Below are 17,002 nucleotides of genomic sequence, written 5' to 3'. Positions count from 1 at the left end.
TCCCCATCCCATGGGGACCCACATACGAAACCAGGCGGACACGCCGCCAGCTGGGGGTACCCTGCCGACCCCCCTTGGACTTGCTCCTGAACGTGCAGTCCGATCCCCCCCTGCCGACCCGGACACAATCCCGGTGCCTCAGGAGGCGGTCTATTCCCCTTGGCCTTTGGGGAATCATCCGCTGCGAGGAGCACCTTGCCCCTAGGGAACCCCCCTGGACCTACCAGGTGTATCTGTCCCCTGAACTTGGACAAGGTCTCCTCCAACTCCGTTATTCGTGCCTGGCACGGCCCATGGGCACAGTCCCCTACTTCCTCGCGAGCCACTCGGTACGCTGCCTGGATGTCCCGGAACTTCCCCTCCAGCTTCCTACACTGCTCTGTACTCCGAGCATAGAGTCCCTGGAGCCTCCGTTCCTTTTCTTTACCCTCCACTATCTGGCAGTGGAGATAGTCCTTCTCACATCTGTTAGACTCGCTTTCCTGTTTCATTTCTGCCACTTCCCCCCGCAGTCGTTCCGCTGCGCTAGCCTCCTGCTCTAACTCTTCGATCCTTTGCTCTGCGTTGACTACCTGCTGAGACAGGCAAACCAGCCAAACTGCCTTCTCCAAGTGCCTTTTGTGCGCCTTGCTTTCTGTCCATGCAGCAGCTGCCATTACCGGTTGCTCCGCATTGATTAATTCTGAGACCCAAGGTTTGGTGAGGTTGACCTTTCGCCACAAATACGAGGATATTCTCTCCTCCATTTTGCTTCGTTCCCTCACCCCCTCTGCCAAGTCACATACTCCAAACCACCGAGCTCCTGCCGCGGTCGCCATTGTAGAGGGTGCCATCTCCGCTACTCCACTACTGGGCCGATATCTGGGGTTCGAATATCTGTGTGTGTCTCTCTCCAGCTGGCACTGAAACTTCAGAGGCCAGGGGATGTCGCACTGGGACACTTCCACTGAAGAGAGCACTGATTCAAGCCTACCGTTTATTCCTAACCGACAGCCTGAGACTTATATCACACAGATCTACAGACCCCTACCAATACCCAGGTGATTCTCTCTCTTGCCGGTGGTGCAACACCCACCCGGTTCCTACTCCACTAGAGTAGCTTTCCCAAGAGAGAGAATAGGACACTGCTGTTTATTTCCTAACCAGCAGTCTGTCCTGAGTGAATCGCTCAAGATGACCCTCGATTCTTGAACCCGGAATTAAGGTGAGGAGTATTTTAACAATGACTTGGTCAGAGATCGCTGGTGAAAGATTGAAGAATTTAAACGACTCCAATTATCATCAAATCAAGGTTTATTGCAAAACCCAGGTCAAAATCATCAACAGAAGAAACACAATAAAATCTTATGCTCTAATACAAACTAAGTCTATTCAAAAGTAATATAGCGGACACAACGAAAATTCTTATGATTACACAGTTTTTAGCAATATCACAAGGCACAAAACAAGTTCCCTTCCCCAAAGCCTCAACCACTATTAAAGTCAAGGGAGTTTCGCAAGCTGCTGCAGGGTACTTACGGTCACAGGCTGCAGAGATCAAGTCAGGGGTGCAGAGGTCGAGCCAAGAACGAAGAGACCCCCAATTGAAAACACAGCCCCTTTTATATTGTTTTACCTGGCTTTGTTCTGTGATCGGCCAGCCCCTTTTGCATTGAAAAAGGTAAGTTTTTAAAGTTCCCGCTGGTCCCGCCCCCTTTGAGCCGGTCAGAGCTGTATGTTTCCGGGTATTCCTCGCAGGTCCGCCCCTTCCAGCTAGGCAGACCTGCGCGATTTGAATTTGGCGCTGGCTCCGCCCCCTCCTTCCAGTGAGTTTCTGCCGGTAGCTTCTGTCAAGATTGGAGTACCTCCCCCAGGTCCGCCTCCAACTTGGTTTTTTCAGACCTGCGCGATTTGAATTTGGCGCTGGCTCCGCCCCCCTCCTCCCAGTGAGTTTCTGCCGGTAGCTTCTGTCAAGATTGGAGTACCTCCCCCAGGTCCGCCTCCAACTTGGTTTTTCTGCCGGTAGCTTCTGTCAAGATTGGAGTACCTCCCCCAGGCCCGCCTCCAACTTGGTTTTTCTCTACCGCTGATCTTCTAGGGGCTTTTCCAGCGCAATATGCTGAACTCAGACAGTCTGATTTCTAGGGTAACGAGGTTAAGCTCTCTTGTGGAGAATTTCAGTGTCTTCCAGCTGCTCCGGAGATGGCTGCTATTCTCACCTCGCTATTTTGATGGGGTGTTAATTGGATTCTGCTCTGGTGGAGGCCAGGTCATTTACATTTGCATGGGGCTATGACCATCCCATTGTCCTGCTTGCAGGCAAGCCTCCTGTGTATTCCCGTGCCCCTTTGTCTGTGTTTTGATGTTATCTTGTTGTCTGGCTCCTTCTTCCTTGTAGCTCCTAGGGGGGTGTTTGTAAATATTTATGTACTTATGTCCCTACTCAGCTCAGCGGACCAAGCCTGCTGGGAAAACTGGTTCTGTTCTCTTGGCTGAAAAGTCAGTTTACAGTCTCTGAGTTTTTCCAAAAGGGCCGAATTGCCCGAAAACCTTACAGCTATGACGCCTAATAGTGATCCCCTTGTAGCTCTGCTCCAAGGTGTTCTCTTGGGTGGCAAGGGGATACGACTCCGGATGGCCCGACCTCATCAGATGGAGATCTTGTGAGACAATGGACATGTGGTCAGTGAGAGGGAAGGATCATTTTGTCTGGTATGAACAACTCACTTGAGACAGGTCATCTGGGTGAAGGGGCAGTGGATCCTCACCTGTCTGGCACAGGCCGACCTCACTGTTGATGACTGCTCTCTCCTCAGTCATCCCTGCAATTTTGCATTCCTCATAGGGGGCGAGGACTCGGATCTCTGGCATCCTGCCCGTCTTGGCTCTTCCCAGTTTATTATGGACTATCTTCTCCTGTGGGGACAAAGAGAGGGGATTGTGAGCTCCATGCTTGATGGGTCAGAGGGGCCTATAGCAGATGGCATGTGTGGGCACCACTCCTGGACATTAAAGGGTTGTGCTGCTGGGTGCCAGGGTGTTCTGAGGAACAAGCACAAAGATCATTTGTGGGGAGGGTGCAAGGTGTCAGCCAGTCATTTGGGGGGGGGAGGGGGGGGGGGTTGGTTTGGGAAACTGAGGGGTGGTAGGTTGAACTGATGCCAGGAGAGAGGTGGTAACTTATCCTTTCAGCTCGGTGGAGGTCGTTGGTCTTCTCCCGACATCGGAAGGCGGTCCTCCTGGTCATGCTGCCCGTTCCGACAATGTCTCTCAGGTGGCATTGCTGACCCTACTGCTGCCACCTCGGGGGAACAGGGTGCCCCGCCTCTCATTCACAGCATCGCCAAAGCAAGGAGCAGTTCCGCGTGCTGCCATGCTTGTGTGTTGACTGGGAGTAAGCGGTGTGGGAGCGTTTAAAAGCAGCTGTCCCTTGTTAGCGGTGAGAGGCTGAGAGGGAATCGGGTGAATCAGGTGCAGAGACAGCCAGTAATGGCAAGAAGCTCATTTTTGGCACTAAGTGCCGTTGAATATGGGCCATGATCTCGCCAATGCGGCTGTCGAGAAACACCCTGCTAAACACGCCCAAAATGACACTTTGAAATCTGTCCCTTGAATTGTGCCCACATCTGACCCAATGTGTGAGTTCCTGTTTTTATTTTCATATCCAGTGTTAACTCTCTGTTTATTTTACAGTTTGGAATCTAGTCTAAGGAAGGTGATGATGAAAACTCCCTTTTCCGAGGACAGTAAAAGTTTTGTAACTCCGAATGTCGATGCTGTTGTAAGAAAACTGCAACCGAGTAGCAGTACAGACTTTACTGTTATTGCCGATTTCTCCTGGGTAAGTGTTTTCACGGAGTAATGATTAAAGTGCTGGAGAAGGAACATGTTATATAGTCCATCTGTTGATAACAATTCTCGATCAATTTTCCCCCGGGTAAGGATCAACCAAAACTGTTTCTGCAGCCACACGGAATTCAAACTGATCATTTATAATTGATGGTTTTTAACAAAGAACAAGGTGTAAATTTCATTCCTGCAGCATCACTGGAGATGACACCACAGGAACCATGTGTCCTGCTGGAGTTGTGTGCTGTGCTGCAGCTACTTCCAGTATAGCTCACACTGCAAGTCCTTCCTGTGTGTGCTGGGAGGAGCTGATGGGGTGCGGTCCACATTTACTGCCTGATGTGAAATTGAACTTTCTCATTGGGACTACACAGGCCCAGCTAACAAATCTGTACCTCACTCTGAAAAGCAGGACTGGGCCATGTGGTTGTGTCATTTAAAAAACCAGGCACCCAAATTACAGGTAAGGGAGCAAGAGGGGCAGCACATCATAAAGGGTGAGACCAACAGCCATGGGACTCATCCACCCAGTCTTCCTAATCCCTGTGTGGGGAGGAGAAGCAGAGAGAGGCCGGACCAGGCCCAGGAAGCACCACTGCAGCACCAGGAAGAGGGCCAGCCTCGGGCTGGGCAAACCGAGAGAGACACTGAAGAAGATGACGGGCAAGAAACACTCATAGGACGCACGGTCGGATACAAAGAAAGAGATTTATTAAGATACGCTACTAAACTCCCACACGCTGAGTGTCACCCTCCCCGACCTGCAGTGAGGCCGGGATTTTTATACTGTGGAACCTTCCTAGTTTAGGGGGAAGCTCCACCCCAATTATCAGGGGAGTCCATACTCGTTGCGAGTTAATGGGAATCGGATGGTGCACACTCCCTCGTGGTAATACCAGGTATTGCGGTACCTGAGAGGTGGATGACCATTGGCTAGACCCAGGAGTCTACCATTGGCTGATGTACATAGCTCCGCCTTGAGAGGCGGAGTATAAGACCCAATGCCGTCCCAGCAGCCTTCACTTTCTGTATCGAAACTGCTGGGGAACAGTTCTAGCAGATTAAAGCCTATTAGTTATGACTCACCTTGTCTCGAGAGTAATTGATTGCGCATCAATTTAATCTGCTACAACTTCAGTTGAAAGGATGGATCTCCGTATCAAACCGGAGTGCCTTCAGCTCAGCCCCGCCGCGGACAACTCTGCTGCTATCTTCAAACATTGGCTGGTGTGCTTTAAGGGCTACCTCGACACGGCCACCAACACCCCCACGGAAAGACAACAAATGCACCTTCTACGCTCGCGGGTCAGCCCTGGGATCTACCCTCTGATCGAGGAGGCGGAGAATTATGCTGCAGCGATCGAGCTGCTAGAAGGACACTATGTCCGCCCTGTGAACCAGGTCACGCTCGAGACCTGCTGGCGACTAGGAGGCAAAGCCCCGAGGAAGCGTTAGAAGACTTCTACCAGGCGCTGCTGGTGCTAGGCCGAAACTGCGGCTGCCCGCCAGTTTCGGGGAACGAGCACACGGAGCTTTTGATCAGGGATGCTTTCGTGGCAGGTATGACCTCCCCCGATATCCGCCAAAGGCTCCTAGAAATGGACCCTCTTGGACTGACTGAGGCACGGGCCCTGGCGGGGTCCATGGACGTTGCGTATAAAAACGCGCTGGCTTTTGCTCCCAGACGCGCGGCGGCCCCCTGGGCTGTGTGGCACCCCTCTGCGGCAGCCCCTCAGACCTTCCCCCTGACTCCGCAAGCCTGCGTGGTGAGACGGCCCGCTACCGCCGCCGGACAACGCTGTTTCTTCTGCGGGCAGGCGAATCATCCCTGCTCGCGCTTCCCGACCCGCACCGCCACCTGCAACGGGTGCGGCAAGAAGGGCCACTATGTCGGGGTCTGCCAGGCACGCGCCGTGGCCGCAGTCTCCGGCCAATATCGGCAGCCCCCTTTTCAGGCCCCGGCCGTCCAAAGCCCACCGCCACCCCCCTATCCTCAGGCCGTGTGCAACATGCGGCCGCGGCCATTTTGCCCCCCGGCCACCACGCTGGACGGGTGGGCACCGCCATTTTGTCCCTCGCCGCCGCCATCTTCTTCGTCCCCGGACTCCATGTGCGACCCATGACTGACGCCATCTTGGATGGGGCCTCAGGCCCCCAACACAGCCGACTACACGCTGCCCGACCAGAACTCGAACTCTCCATTACTGCAGCTGGCCTCGGTGACTCTGGACCAGAGTCGTCCCCGGACGCTTGCGAAAGCTACAACGACGATCTCCATCAACGGCCACGTGACGTCGTGCTTGATCGACTCTGGGAGCACGGAAAGCTTTGTTCACCCCGACACGGTAAGGCGCTATTCTCTTGTCACCCATCCCGTAAACCAAAGGATCTCCCTGGCCTCCAGGTCACACTCAGTGGAGATAAAGGGGTTCTGCCTAGCGAACCTCACTGTCCAAGGCCGGGAATTCCACAATTTCCGCCTGTACGTCCTGCCGCACCTCTGTGCAGCCACCCTCCTTGGGCTGGATTTCCAGTGCCATCTGTAAAGCCTGACTTTTAAATTCGGCGGCCCTATACCCCCCTTACTGTCTGCGGTCTCGCGACCCTTAAGGTCGACCCGCCCTCCCTGTTTGCGAACCTCACCCCGGATTGCAAACCCGTCGCCACCAGGAGCAGACGGTACAGTGCCCAGGACCAGACCTTCATCAGGTCAGAGGTCCAAAGGCTGCTGAGGGAAGGGGTCTTCGAAGCGAGCAACAGCCCCTGGAGGGCTCAAGTAGAGGTGGTAAACACCGGGGAGAAACACAGAATGGTCATTGACTACAGCCAGACCATCAACAGATTTACACAGCTGGATGCGTACCCTCTCCCCCGTAAGCTGACCTGGTGAACAGGATCGCGCAATACAAGGTTTTCTCCACGGTGGATCTCAAGTCTGCCTACCACCAGCTACCACTCCGTAATGGTGACCACCAGTACACTGCCTTCGAAGCAGATGGGCGGCTCTATCACTTTTTAAGGGTTCCCTTCGGTGTCACGAACGGGGACTCGGTCTTCCAACGAGAGATGGACCGAATGGTTGACCGGTACGGCTTACGCGCAACGTTCCCGTATCTTGATAACGTCACAATCTGCGCCCATGACCAGCAGGACCACGACACCAACCTCCCCAAATTTCTCCAGACCGCGAATAACCTTAATCTGACTTACAATAAGGATAAATGCGTGTTTAGCACCGACCGTCTAGCCATTCTGGGCTACGTAGTGCGAAGTGGAGTCATAGGCCCCGACCTGAGCGCATGCACCGCCTCATGGAGTTCCCCCTCCCTCACTGCTCCAAGGCCCTAAAGCGCTGCCTCGGCTTCTTCAGCTATTATGCACAATGGGTCCCCAATTACGCAGACAAGGCTCGACCCCTGATCCAGTCCACAACCTTCCCCCTGTCGACGGAGGCCCGCCAGGCCTTCTGCCACATCAAGGCAGACATTGCTAAAGCCACGATGCACGCCATCGACGAGTCCCTCCCCTTCCAGGTCGAGAGCGATGCGTCCGACGTAGCTCTGGCGGCCACCCTCAACCAAGCGTGCAGGCCCGTGGATTTCTTCTCCCGCACTCTCCATGCTTCCGAAATTCGTCACTCCTCGGTCGAAAAGGAGGCCCAGGCCCTAGTAGAAGCTGTGCAACACTGGAGGCATTATCTGGCCGGCAGAAGATTCACTCTCCTCACTGACCAACGATCGGTTGCCTTCATGTTTGATAATGCGCAGCTGGGCAAGATTAAGAACAACAAGATCTTGCGGTGGAGGATCGAACTCTCCACCTACAATTACGAGATCTTGTACCGTCCGGGGAAGCTGAACGAGCCTCCTGATGCCCTGTCCCGCTGCACTTGTGCCACCGCACAAGTGGATCACCTCCGATCCCTCCACGAGGACCTCTGCCACCCGGGGGGGTCACTCGGCTCTGTCATTTTATCAAGACCCGCAACCTGCTCTACTCCATCGAGGAGGTCAGGACCGTCACCAGGGACTGCCAAATCGGCGCGGAGTGCAAACCGCACTTCTACCGGGTGCCAGAGAGGGCGCACCTGATAAAGGCTTCCCATCCCTTTGAACGCCTCAGCATGGATTTCAAAGGCCCCCTCCCCTCCACCGACGGCAACACGTACTTCCTGAACGTGATTGACGAGTACTCCCGGTTCCCATTCGCCATCCCCTGCCCCGACATGACCACAACCACCGTCATCAAGGACCTCCATAGCATCTTTACACTGTTTGGTTTCCCCGCATACATTCACAGTGATAGGGGGTCCTCCTTTATGAGTGACGAACTGCGCCAATTCCTGCTCAGCAAAGGCATCGCCTCGAGCATGCCGACCAGTTACAACCCCCGGGGAAACGGGCAGGTTGAGAGGGAGAACGGAACGGTCTGGAAAACCGTCCTGCTGGCCCTACGGTCCAGGAATCTCTCAGTCTCCCGCTGGCAAGAAGTCCTCCTGATCACCCTCCACGCCATCCGGTCGCTGCTCTGTACTACCACAAACCAGACACCTCATGAACGTCTCCTTGTTTTCCCCAGGAAGTCCTCCTCCGGGACCTCGCTCCCAACCTGGCTAGCGACACCCGGACCCGTCCTGCTCCGGAAACATGTGAGGGCGCACAAGTCGGACCCGTTGGTCGAGAGGGCCCACTTGCTGCACGCCAACCCCTAGTACGCCTATGTAGCGTTCCCTGATGGCCGCCAAGACACGGTCTCCCTTCGAGACCTGGTGCCCGCCGGAGCCTCACGCGCACCCGCGCCAGTGCCCCCACCCCCACCCTCCCCGCAGCACCTGACCGGAGGGTCAGTACTCCCGCCGCCCCTGTCTAGGCCCGAACAAGTAACGACGCCCCCTACAGGCGCTTTCCCCCCCCCTCCCCACTTTTCGCCCCAACAGCGCCGCCTAGGGGTGACGAAGCTGCCTGGGAGGACGACACCACGTTCCTGGACTTGCAACCGCCGGTACCCCCATCGGGATCACCGCCGAAGCCCAGACGCTCCAGAAGGACGACCAGGCCACCCGATCGACTGATTGCTGCACCATGAACACTTTGCTATTACCCTCGACATCACGGCACCTCAATACCTGGTCCTACCATGCGAAAGGCGACATTAACGCTGGCCATCACCCCGCCGGGCTCATTTTTTTAATGGGGTGAATGTAGTAATACCAGGTATTACGGTACCTGAGAGGTGGATGACCATTGGCTAGACCCAGGAGTCTACCATTGGCTGATGTACATAGCTCCGCCCTGAGAGGCGGAGTATAAGAACCGATGCCATCCCAGCAGCCTTCACTTCCTGTATCGAAGCTGCTGGGGAACAGTTCTAGCAGATTAAAGCCTATTCGTTATGACTCACCTTGTCTCGAGAGTAATTGATTGCGCATCATCCCTTACCTCCCGGGGAGGGGGGGGGCGCTCCTAACACCCCTCCCTCCCCCCACCAAGTCCTGAGAAATGTCCATGTCCTCTGGTTGATCCGCGGGACCCTTTGTCCATTTTGCCAGGTGTTGGCGTTCCGGCATTGAAGGGGTTGGCCGAGGGGGCATATACCTGATCGGTGAGAGGCTCTTCCATGCTGACGTCGAGGCTGGACCAGTGGAGCTGGCGTTAGGGGAGGAGCAGGCGCGGGTATCGGTGTGGGTGTCGATGGCGGCGGGACTGCGTATTCCTGCAGATGGACGTTCATGTCGGGCTGGTTCATGTTCATATGGGGCTGGTTTAGCACACTGGGCTAAATCGCTGGCTTTGAAAGCAGACCAAGGCAGGCCAGCAGCATGTTTCAATTCCCGAACCAGCCTCCCCGAACAGGTGCCGGAATGTGGCGACTAGGGGCTTTTCACAGTAACTTCATTTGAAGCCCACTTGTGACAATAAGCGATTTTCATTTCATTTTGTTTCATGTCGGAATCCAAGTCGGGATCCGAGAAAAACAGGTCGGACATCTCGACCTCTTGGCCGTTGTCAGTCGGAGGGGACATGGTTGGGAGGGGACATGGTTGAGGCGGAGCTTGTAGCTGGGGGATCCACGGAATCTGGGCGTTGGCAGCAATCGCTGGCAATTCTTGGAGGTGGCCACGGATGTGGTCCACACGGCAGTTAGATTCCCAGCCCAGTGCCAGTACAGAGTAAGATATCGGCCCTGTTTGGCGTAGCACGATCCACGGGATCCACGTGGCTGCATCGTCAAAATTGCAGATGTAGATGATGTCTGAGCGTGAAACTGCGGATTGGCCTCCAACATCCCACGTTGGCTTTGGACTGCTCTTCCTTTTTTTTAAAAGGTATTTTATTCTAAACAGAGGTCACATCAACAAAATACTCAGTCCATCAAATCACAATCTACAGTTTGTACAATGTTCCTCCTTTTATCCCCCCACCCCGTGACAAACAGCTCCTCAAATACTGTCATGAACAGCCTCTACTGCACCTCAAAGACCTCCTCTGACCCTCAACTCGAACTTCATCTTCTCCAACCGGAGAAAGTTGTACAAATCCCCAGCCAATCCACCACCCCCAGCGGCGTGGTCTGACCTCCAATTTAACAGGAACCTTCGCTGAGCAATTAGAGAGGTGAAGGTCACGACATCGGCCCCCTTCCTCTCCAGCGACTCCGGCACTTCCGAGACCCCAAAAATCACCACCACAGAGTTCGGCCTGACCTCCAGCCCCACTATCTTGGATAGTATTCCAGACACCGCCTCCCAATAACTCTCCAGCTTCTCACAATCCCAGAACATATGAGCGTGATTCACCGGCCCCGCCCACACTGCTCACACCCATCGGCCATCCCCTGGAAGAACCCACTCATCCTCACCCGAGTCATGTGTATCCTGTGCACCAGCTTGAACTGAATCAAGCTCATCCTTGCACAGGAGGAGGTTGAGTTAACCCGCTGCATGGCCTCACCCATCCCAACCATCACTCCCAGCTTGAACCTGTGGTCCCCACACAGTGGCATCATTCTTTCTAACTTAAAATGCCTCCTCAACTGGTTCCATACCCTGACCATCGATTGCACCACAGGCCTCCCCCCTATACTGGCCCAGAGCTATCGGCAACGGGGCTGTCACCATGGCCCTCAGACTGGATTCCCTGTAGGTCTCCTCTTCTAAACTAACCCACTCCACCTGCTCCCTCTTCACCCTTGGGCACCTTCCTCGCCAATATAAACTCCAAAATCAGTGCCTGCACCCTCCGAAAGAAGGTCTTCGGGAGAAAGTGACGGAGGGTCTAAATAATAAACAGGAGCCTTGGAAGCACATTCATCTTCATCACCTGCACCCTCCCTGCCAATGTCAAGTGCAGAGTGTCCCATCTCTTGAAATCCTCCTTGAACTCCTCCACTAACGCTGTCAAATTTCACCTGTGCATCGTGGCCCACTCAAGTGTCACCTGAACCCTCAAATATCTAAACCTCTCTCTAGCCACCTTAAACGGTAGTGCCTCCTGCTCCACCCGACCTCACTCTTCCCAACGTTCAGCTTATACCTAGAGAAGGTCCCAAACCTCTCAAACAGGCCCAGGATTCTGCCCATACTCTTCAGCGTGTCCGACACTAACAACAACAGATCCTCTGCGTACGACGACACCCAGTTCTACCTGCTCCCCCCCTCACAATCCTTCGCCACTCAGTAGATCCCCAAAGGGCCAACGCAAAGGGTTAATTCACCAGTGTGAGTAACAGTGGCAACAGAGGGCACCCCTGCCTCATTCCCCTGTGCAACCCAAAACCCTCGGAACTCATCTTCGTGTGCACGCTTGCCACCGGGGATGCTTACAAAAGATGCACCCACACCACAAACCTCAGCCCAAACCCAAACCTTCCCAGAATTCCAAACAGGTACCTCCACTCCATCTGATCAAAGGCCTTCTCCGCATCCGTAGAAACAATAACGTCCAGCACCTGCCCCTGACGGAGTCATAACCACATTTAACAGCCTCCTGATGTGACTGGAGAGCTGCCTACCCTTCACAAAACCCAATTGATCCTCAGAGACCATCCCTGGCACATACCCCACTATCCTAGATGCCTAAACCTTCGCCAGTTCTTTCATGTCCGTATTTAACAATGAGATGGGCCTGTACGACGCACACTCCAGTATATCCTTCTCGTTCTTTGGGATCAGTGTAAAGGGGCTGGTTTAGCACAGGGTTAAATAGTTGGCTTTGAAAGCAGACCAAGGCAGGCCAGCAGCACGGTTCAATTCCCGTACCAGCCTCCCGAACAGGCACCGGAATGTGGCGACTAGGGGCTTTTCACAGTAACTTCATTTGAAGCCTACTTGTGACAATAAGTGATTTTCGTTTCATTTCATTTCATCAATGCCTGTGACAGCATCACTGGCAACTCCCCCCCCCCCCCCCCCCCTTTCCACCACCTCACTAAACATCCTCAACAGGTGGGGGACCAACTCTGTCGCAAACAGCTTATAAAATTCAGCCGGAAAGCTATTCGGCCCCATGGCCTTCCCCGACTGCAGTCCACTGATACTATCTATCACCTCCCTCAGCCCCAGCGGCTCCTCCAATGCCTGCCTCTTCCCTTCCTCCGACCCTGGGAACCCCGAATCGTCCCATATTCCCCTCTTCTCCACCCGGCTCGACCCTGTACAACTTCTCGTAATACCCCCTGAACACCTCATTTATCCTCCCCATCTCTGACATCACCTCCTCATTCTCCACCCGCACCCTTAAAATTCCCTAGATACCACCTGTCGCTGCAACTAGTGGGCCAACAGTCGGCTCACCTTCTCTCCAGACTCAGACTGCAACCCCCTCGCCCTCTGCAGCTGACCCACCGCTTTGCCCGTTGTCAACTTATCAATCTGCTCCTGAAGCCACTTCCTCTCCGCCAACAACTCCTTCGTGGGGGCCCCCCAGAGTATCTCCCATCCACCTCAACTATCTCGTCCATCATCCACCTGTGCTCCTCCCTCCTCCTTCTGTGAGCCTTGAATGAAATAATCTTCCCTCGAACCACCGCCTTCAACACTTCCCAAAACGTGGCTGCCGACACTTCCTCATCCTGCTTAAGCTCCACATAATTCCCAATCGCCAGTCTCACTTTTTCACAAAATGCCTTATCCGCCAAAAGACCCGAATCCAACCTCCACCCCGGCCTCTGCACCTGCTCCGAACTAACCCTAACTCCAGCCTATGGGGCTCATGGTCCAAAATCACAATTCCCACATACTATGCCCCCACCACCCCCATCAGCACCACCCAACTTACCACAAAGAAATCAATTCTGGAATACACCTTATACACATGTGAGAAGAAGGATTACCCCCTCCCTCCCAGGTTCCTGATCCTCCACAGATTGACCGTTCCCAAACACTCCATAAACCCTCCCAGCTTCTTCGCCATCCTCAACCTTCCCATAATCAGTTGGTGTGTATCCAAGAGCAGGATTGCTCTCAGTAACCCCTTTACACACCCCTCATTGTCCCAGTTAGGTACATAAACGTTGGCTAACATCACCGGCGTCCTCCCCAGCACCCCACTCACTATGACATATCTTCCTCCCAGGTCCCGCACTTCCCTGGCCCCCACAAACCCCATCCACTTGTTCAACAAAATGGCCACCCCCTTGACTTTGAATCAAACCCCAATGAAATACTTGCCCCACCCATCCCTTCCTCAGCCTAACCTGATCCTTCACTCGGAGATGCGTCTCCTGCAAGAAAATCACCCCCGGTCTCAGACCCCTCAGGTGTGCAAAAACCCAGGATCTCTTGACCGGCCCATTCAGCCCCCTGACGTTCTACATCATGACTCTTACCAGAGGCTTATGCCTCCATTCCCCTCTACCATCCGCCATCACCCCCAACCAGTTCTCTCTCACTTTATCCTACCCTGAACCAGGCCCATCCAAGATGGCCCCCCCCTTCCGGCCATGACTACGCTCAACCTCCCATTCTGCCACATCGCATTCCCCCGCTCCCCACCTGGCCACCCCTCACAACCTCCTCCCCCACCTCACCTCCATTCACGGGCATTGCTTGCTGGCGTGGCAACCCCTGCCTGAATTCTCCCCCTCGTACACCCTCCCGCCGCACCTCCCACCAGTCCCTCCTTGGCCGATGCAACTGGCCCCTTACCCCCCTGAATACGAAAAAGACCATTGAATACACAAAAAAGAAAACACCCAAATTCACAAATAACCTCCTTCCAAAAACAAGACAAGAGGTGGGGGAGGGGGGTTGGGGGGTGTGATCATCCCTTACAACGTACAACCCTCCCTTCTGCAACACAATACAGCCATAACACTCAACATTTGTGGACTTAACCCCTCCATCCCACACCACCCTTCAGTTCTCCCCCAACTTATGGTCCCTTATAAAGCTGTTTGCCTCCTCTGGCATCTCAAAATAACACTCCCGGCCGTCGAATGTTCCTCAATGTCTCCTGGGTACAACAGCCCAAAACAAATCTTCTGTCTGTACAGCACAGCCTTGGCCTTGTTGAATCCCGCATGCCTCTTTGCCAGCTCCACACCAATGTCCTAGTATATCCGGACTCGATTACCCTCCCATTCACAGACTCACTTTGCCCTGGCCCACCTCAGATCTTCTTGTCCAAAAACACGTGCATCCACACAATCAATGTCCACGGCGGCTCCACTGCTCTTGGCTTCTGCCTCAAGGACCTGTGGGCCCGATCCATCTCTGGGGGCCTTGTCCAGCACCTTCTCCTCCACTGGCTCTGCCAACACCTCCACCTCCAAAGACACAATCCGATCGCTCTGGTTGGACACGACCACCTCCACCTCGCGTATCACCGCCCCATGAGCCTCAAGGCACTTCTCCACCTGATCCACTGACCCTCACAGAGGTGCCACTGCTCCCTCAATCGCATTCGACCAGTCGTCGTGCATTTCCTTCCTTCGCTAGCAAAATTCCTTTGGGATGAAGCTCACCAATTGCTCCAATTGAGGCTTTCCCACTGATTGTGACCCTTTCCCTCCACCATTCCTGAAATTGATGCTTTGCCACAGCTCTCCTCCAACTCCTTAGCCAGGTCCTTCACTGTATTTTGCCAGGTCTGATAGCCAGTAGACATGCCAACCTTGGGGAGAACCTCTTCTCCTAAACCTTCCGCATCACTTTTCTGCTGAAACTACCCTGCTAACAGGTAAAATGTTCCAGAACCAACGCCTTCGAGCTGGAGCTGCCCTGTGTGCAACCACTCACTCCAAGGCTGGCACTAGAAGTCCATTTGGACTGCTCTTGACCTTGCTGGACCTTCTTTCCGAAGTCTGGAATGACCACGCTTAACTGTGTCAGAAGGCGGCGATCCCAGTGGCCGCATGTGGTTTGGTGCTGTAACTAAACAGAAAACAGACTAATCGGGTTTCCCAGGTTGCGTTGGTCAGCTTCTCCATCTCCCTATCAAATGTTTGGACCGCCTGCTCGGCCGGTCCGTTTGAGGCCGGGTGATACAGGGTGGTCCACACATGGCGAATCCCGTTGACGGTCACAAATGCCTGGAACTCCGCACTAGTGAAAGGGGCTCCGTTGTCGGAGACCAGTATCTCTGGGATACCACGTGTGCTGATGGTGTAGCACAGGCAGTCCACAGTCACCCTTGCAGTTGTTGCCTGTATCCTGTGGACATCGAGCCACTTCGAGTGCGCATCTCCAATGATTAGGAACATCGGTCCCTGAAAAAGACCGACTAAGTCTATGTGAAGGCACGGTCATGGTCGGCCCGGACTTTCCCAAGGGTGCAACGGTGCCGCTGGTGGAGCTTTCTGGCTCTCCTGGCATGGCCCGCATTGTTGGGCCAGCTTCTCTGGATCTGTGTCGATGCCCGGCCACCAGACATAACTGCGGGCGGGTATATTTATCTTGGACACCCCCGGGTGTCCAGTATGGAGGTCCTGGAGTAACGTGGCTCGCCCGCTTTCTGGGACAACCACCCTAGCCTCCCAAAGGAGGATGTCGTCCTCCACCTTGAGCTCTGGAATTTTGGAGAAGTTGGCCTTCAAATCGTCAGGTTTCACCCTGTGCTGAGCCCTGTCCAGCACCATGTGGCAGACTCGAGACAACTGTGGGTCCATCTGAGCACAACCCTTTATTCGGGCCGCCATCACCGGCAATGAGTCCATAAAGTGGAGCACAGCCACTAGGTCCCCCGCTGAAGGGGGCGTCCTTGTGGGGAGAGGGGGCGGCTTGATGCATCCACGTGCGGGATCTTCGCGCGGGGCAGTGTTCCAAGCTGTACTCGTATGTCCCCAGCAATAGGGCCCAACGCTGGATCCTGGCAGACACGATCGGGGGAATTGCTCAGTCTTCTTTGAATCGGCTCATCTTTTTGGTTAGTGTAGACCATAAAAGTATGCCCAGAATTATAGTGATGGAACTTTGTTTTTTGTAAATATTTTTACTGAACATTTTTAAATTCATGTACAAATACAGAAACACAACACAACAAACCCCCAACCCCGGTCCTCCCCAACAGCTGACAGTGACCAGCTCTTTAAAATACATAACCAACGGTTGCCATCTTATATTAAACCTCCCAATCGATCCCCTCAGCATGTATTTAACTTTCTCTAAATACAAAAATTCCAGGAGCTCCCCCAGCCACACTGAGGTACAGGGTGGAGAAGCTGACCTCCACTCCAGCAGAACCCGCCTACAAGCAATCAGTGAGGCGAAGGATAAAACATCTGCCCCTGCTCCCGCCTGCGACTCCGGCAGCTCTGAATATGGCTTCTAGGGCAGTGTTCTTCAAACTCGGGGGCGCGACTCACGGGTGGGTCACGGGAGGGTCGCGGAGCCGTCCTTCGCGGCGCTCCCCATCGCGCAAATCCCCGCGCGGCCTTTAAAATGCCCGCGAACATGTAAAAAAAATTCGGCCTCTTTGTGCATGCGCGCCGATGATCGTGCGTGCATGCGCAGTGCGGCCGCTATTTTTTTAAACGGTCGCAGCTTTTTGTTTTACAAGTTTGGAAGGTTTTTATTCATTTTACTCATTTAATTTTTATTTTTTTCATTTATTTTATTCATTGTATTTTTTTTACAAGTTCGGGGGGGGCTTTTATTCATTTTATTCATATATTTTATTCATTTAATTAAAAAAATTTTTTTTTACAAGTTCGGGGGGGTTTTATTTAATATAATTTT

At 53.8% G+C, this 17,002-nt stretch overlaps 1 protein-coding gene across 1 annotated transcript in view; it reads left to right on the top strand.

Annotated features, from left to right (window-relative positions):
* The window catches only part of LOC140430235 (uncharacterized), a 115,705-nt gene extending 100,601 nt beyond the window's left edge, over window positions 1-15,104 (top strand). Inside the window, exons 3-4 of the mRNA XM_072517664.1 lie at window positions 3,673-3,820; window positions 15,006-15,104. Of these exons, the coding sequence (XP_072373765.1) occupies window positions 3,673-3,820; window positions 15,006-15,104 (247 nt within the window). The remainder of the gene's footprint in view (window positions 1-3,672; window positions 3,821-15,005) is intronic.
* Window positions 15,105-17,002: the final 1,898 nt, after the last annotated feature.

The sequence above is a fragment of the Scyliorhinus torazame genome, chromosome 10 (genome assembly GCF_047496885.1).
Source record: "Scyliorhinus torazame isolate Kashiwa2021f chromosome 10, sScyTor2.1, whole genome shotgun sequence".
In the NCBI taxonomy this organism is placed as follows: domain Eukaryota; kingdom Metazoa; phylum Chordata; class Chondrichthyes; order Carcharhiniformes; family Scyliorhinidae; genus Scyliorhinus; species Scyliorhinus torazame.
The sequence above is the reverse complement of the archived record's forward strand: the minus strand, read 5'-3'. Positions and strand labels throughout refer to the sequence as shown.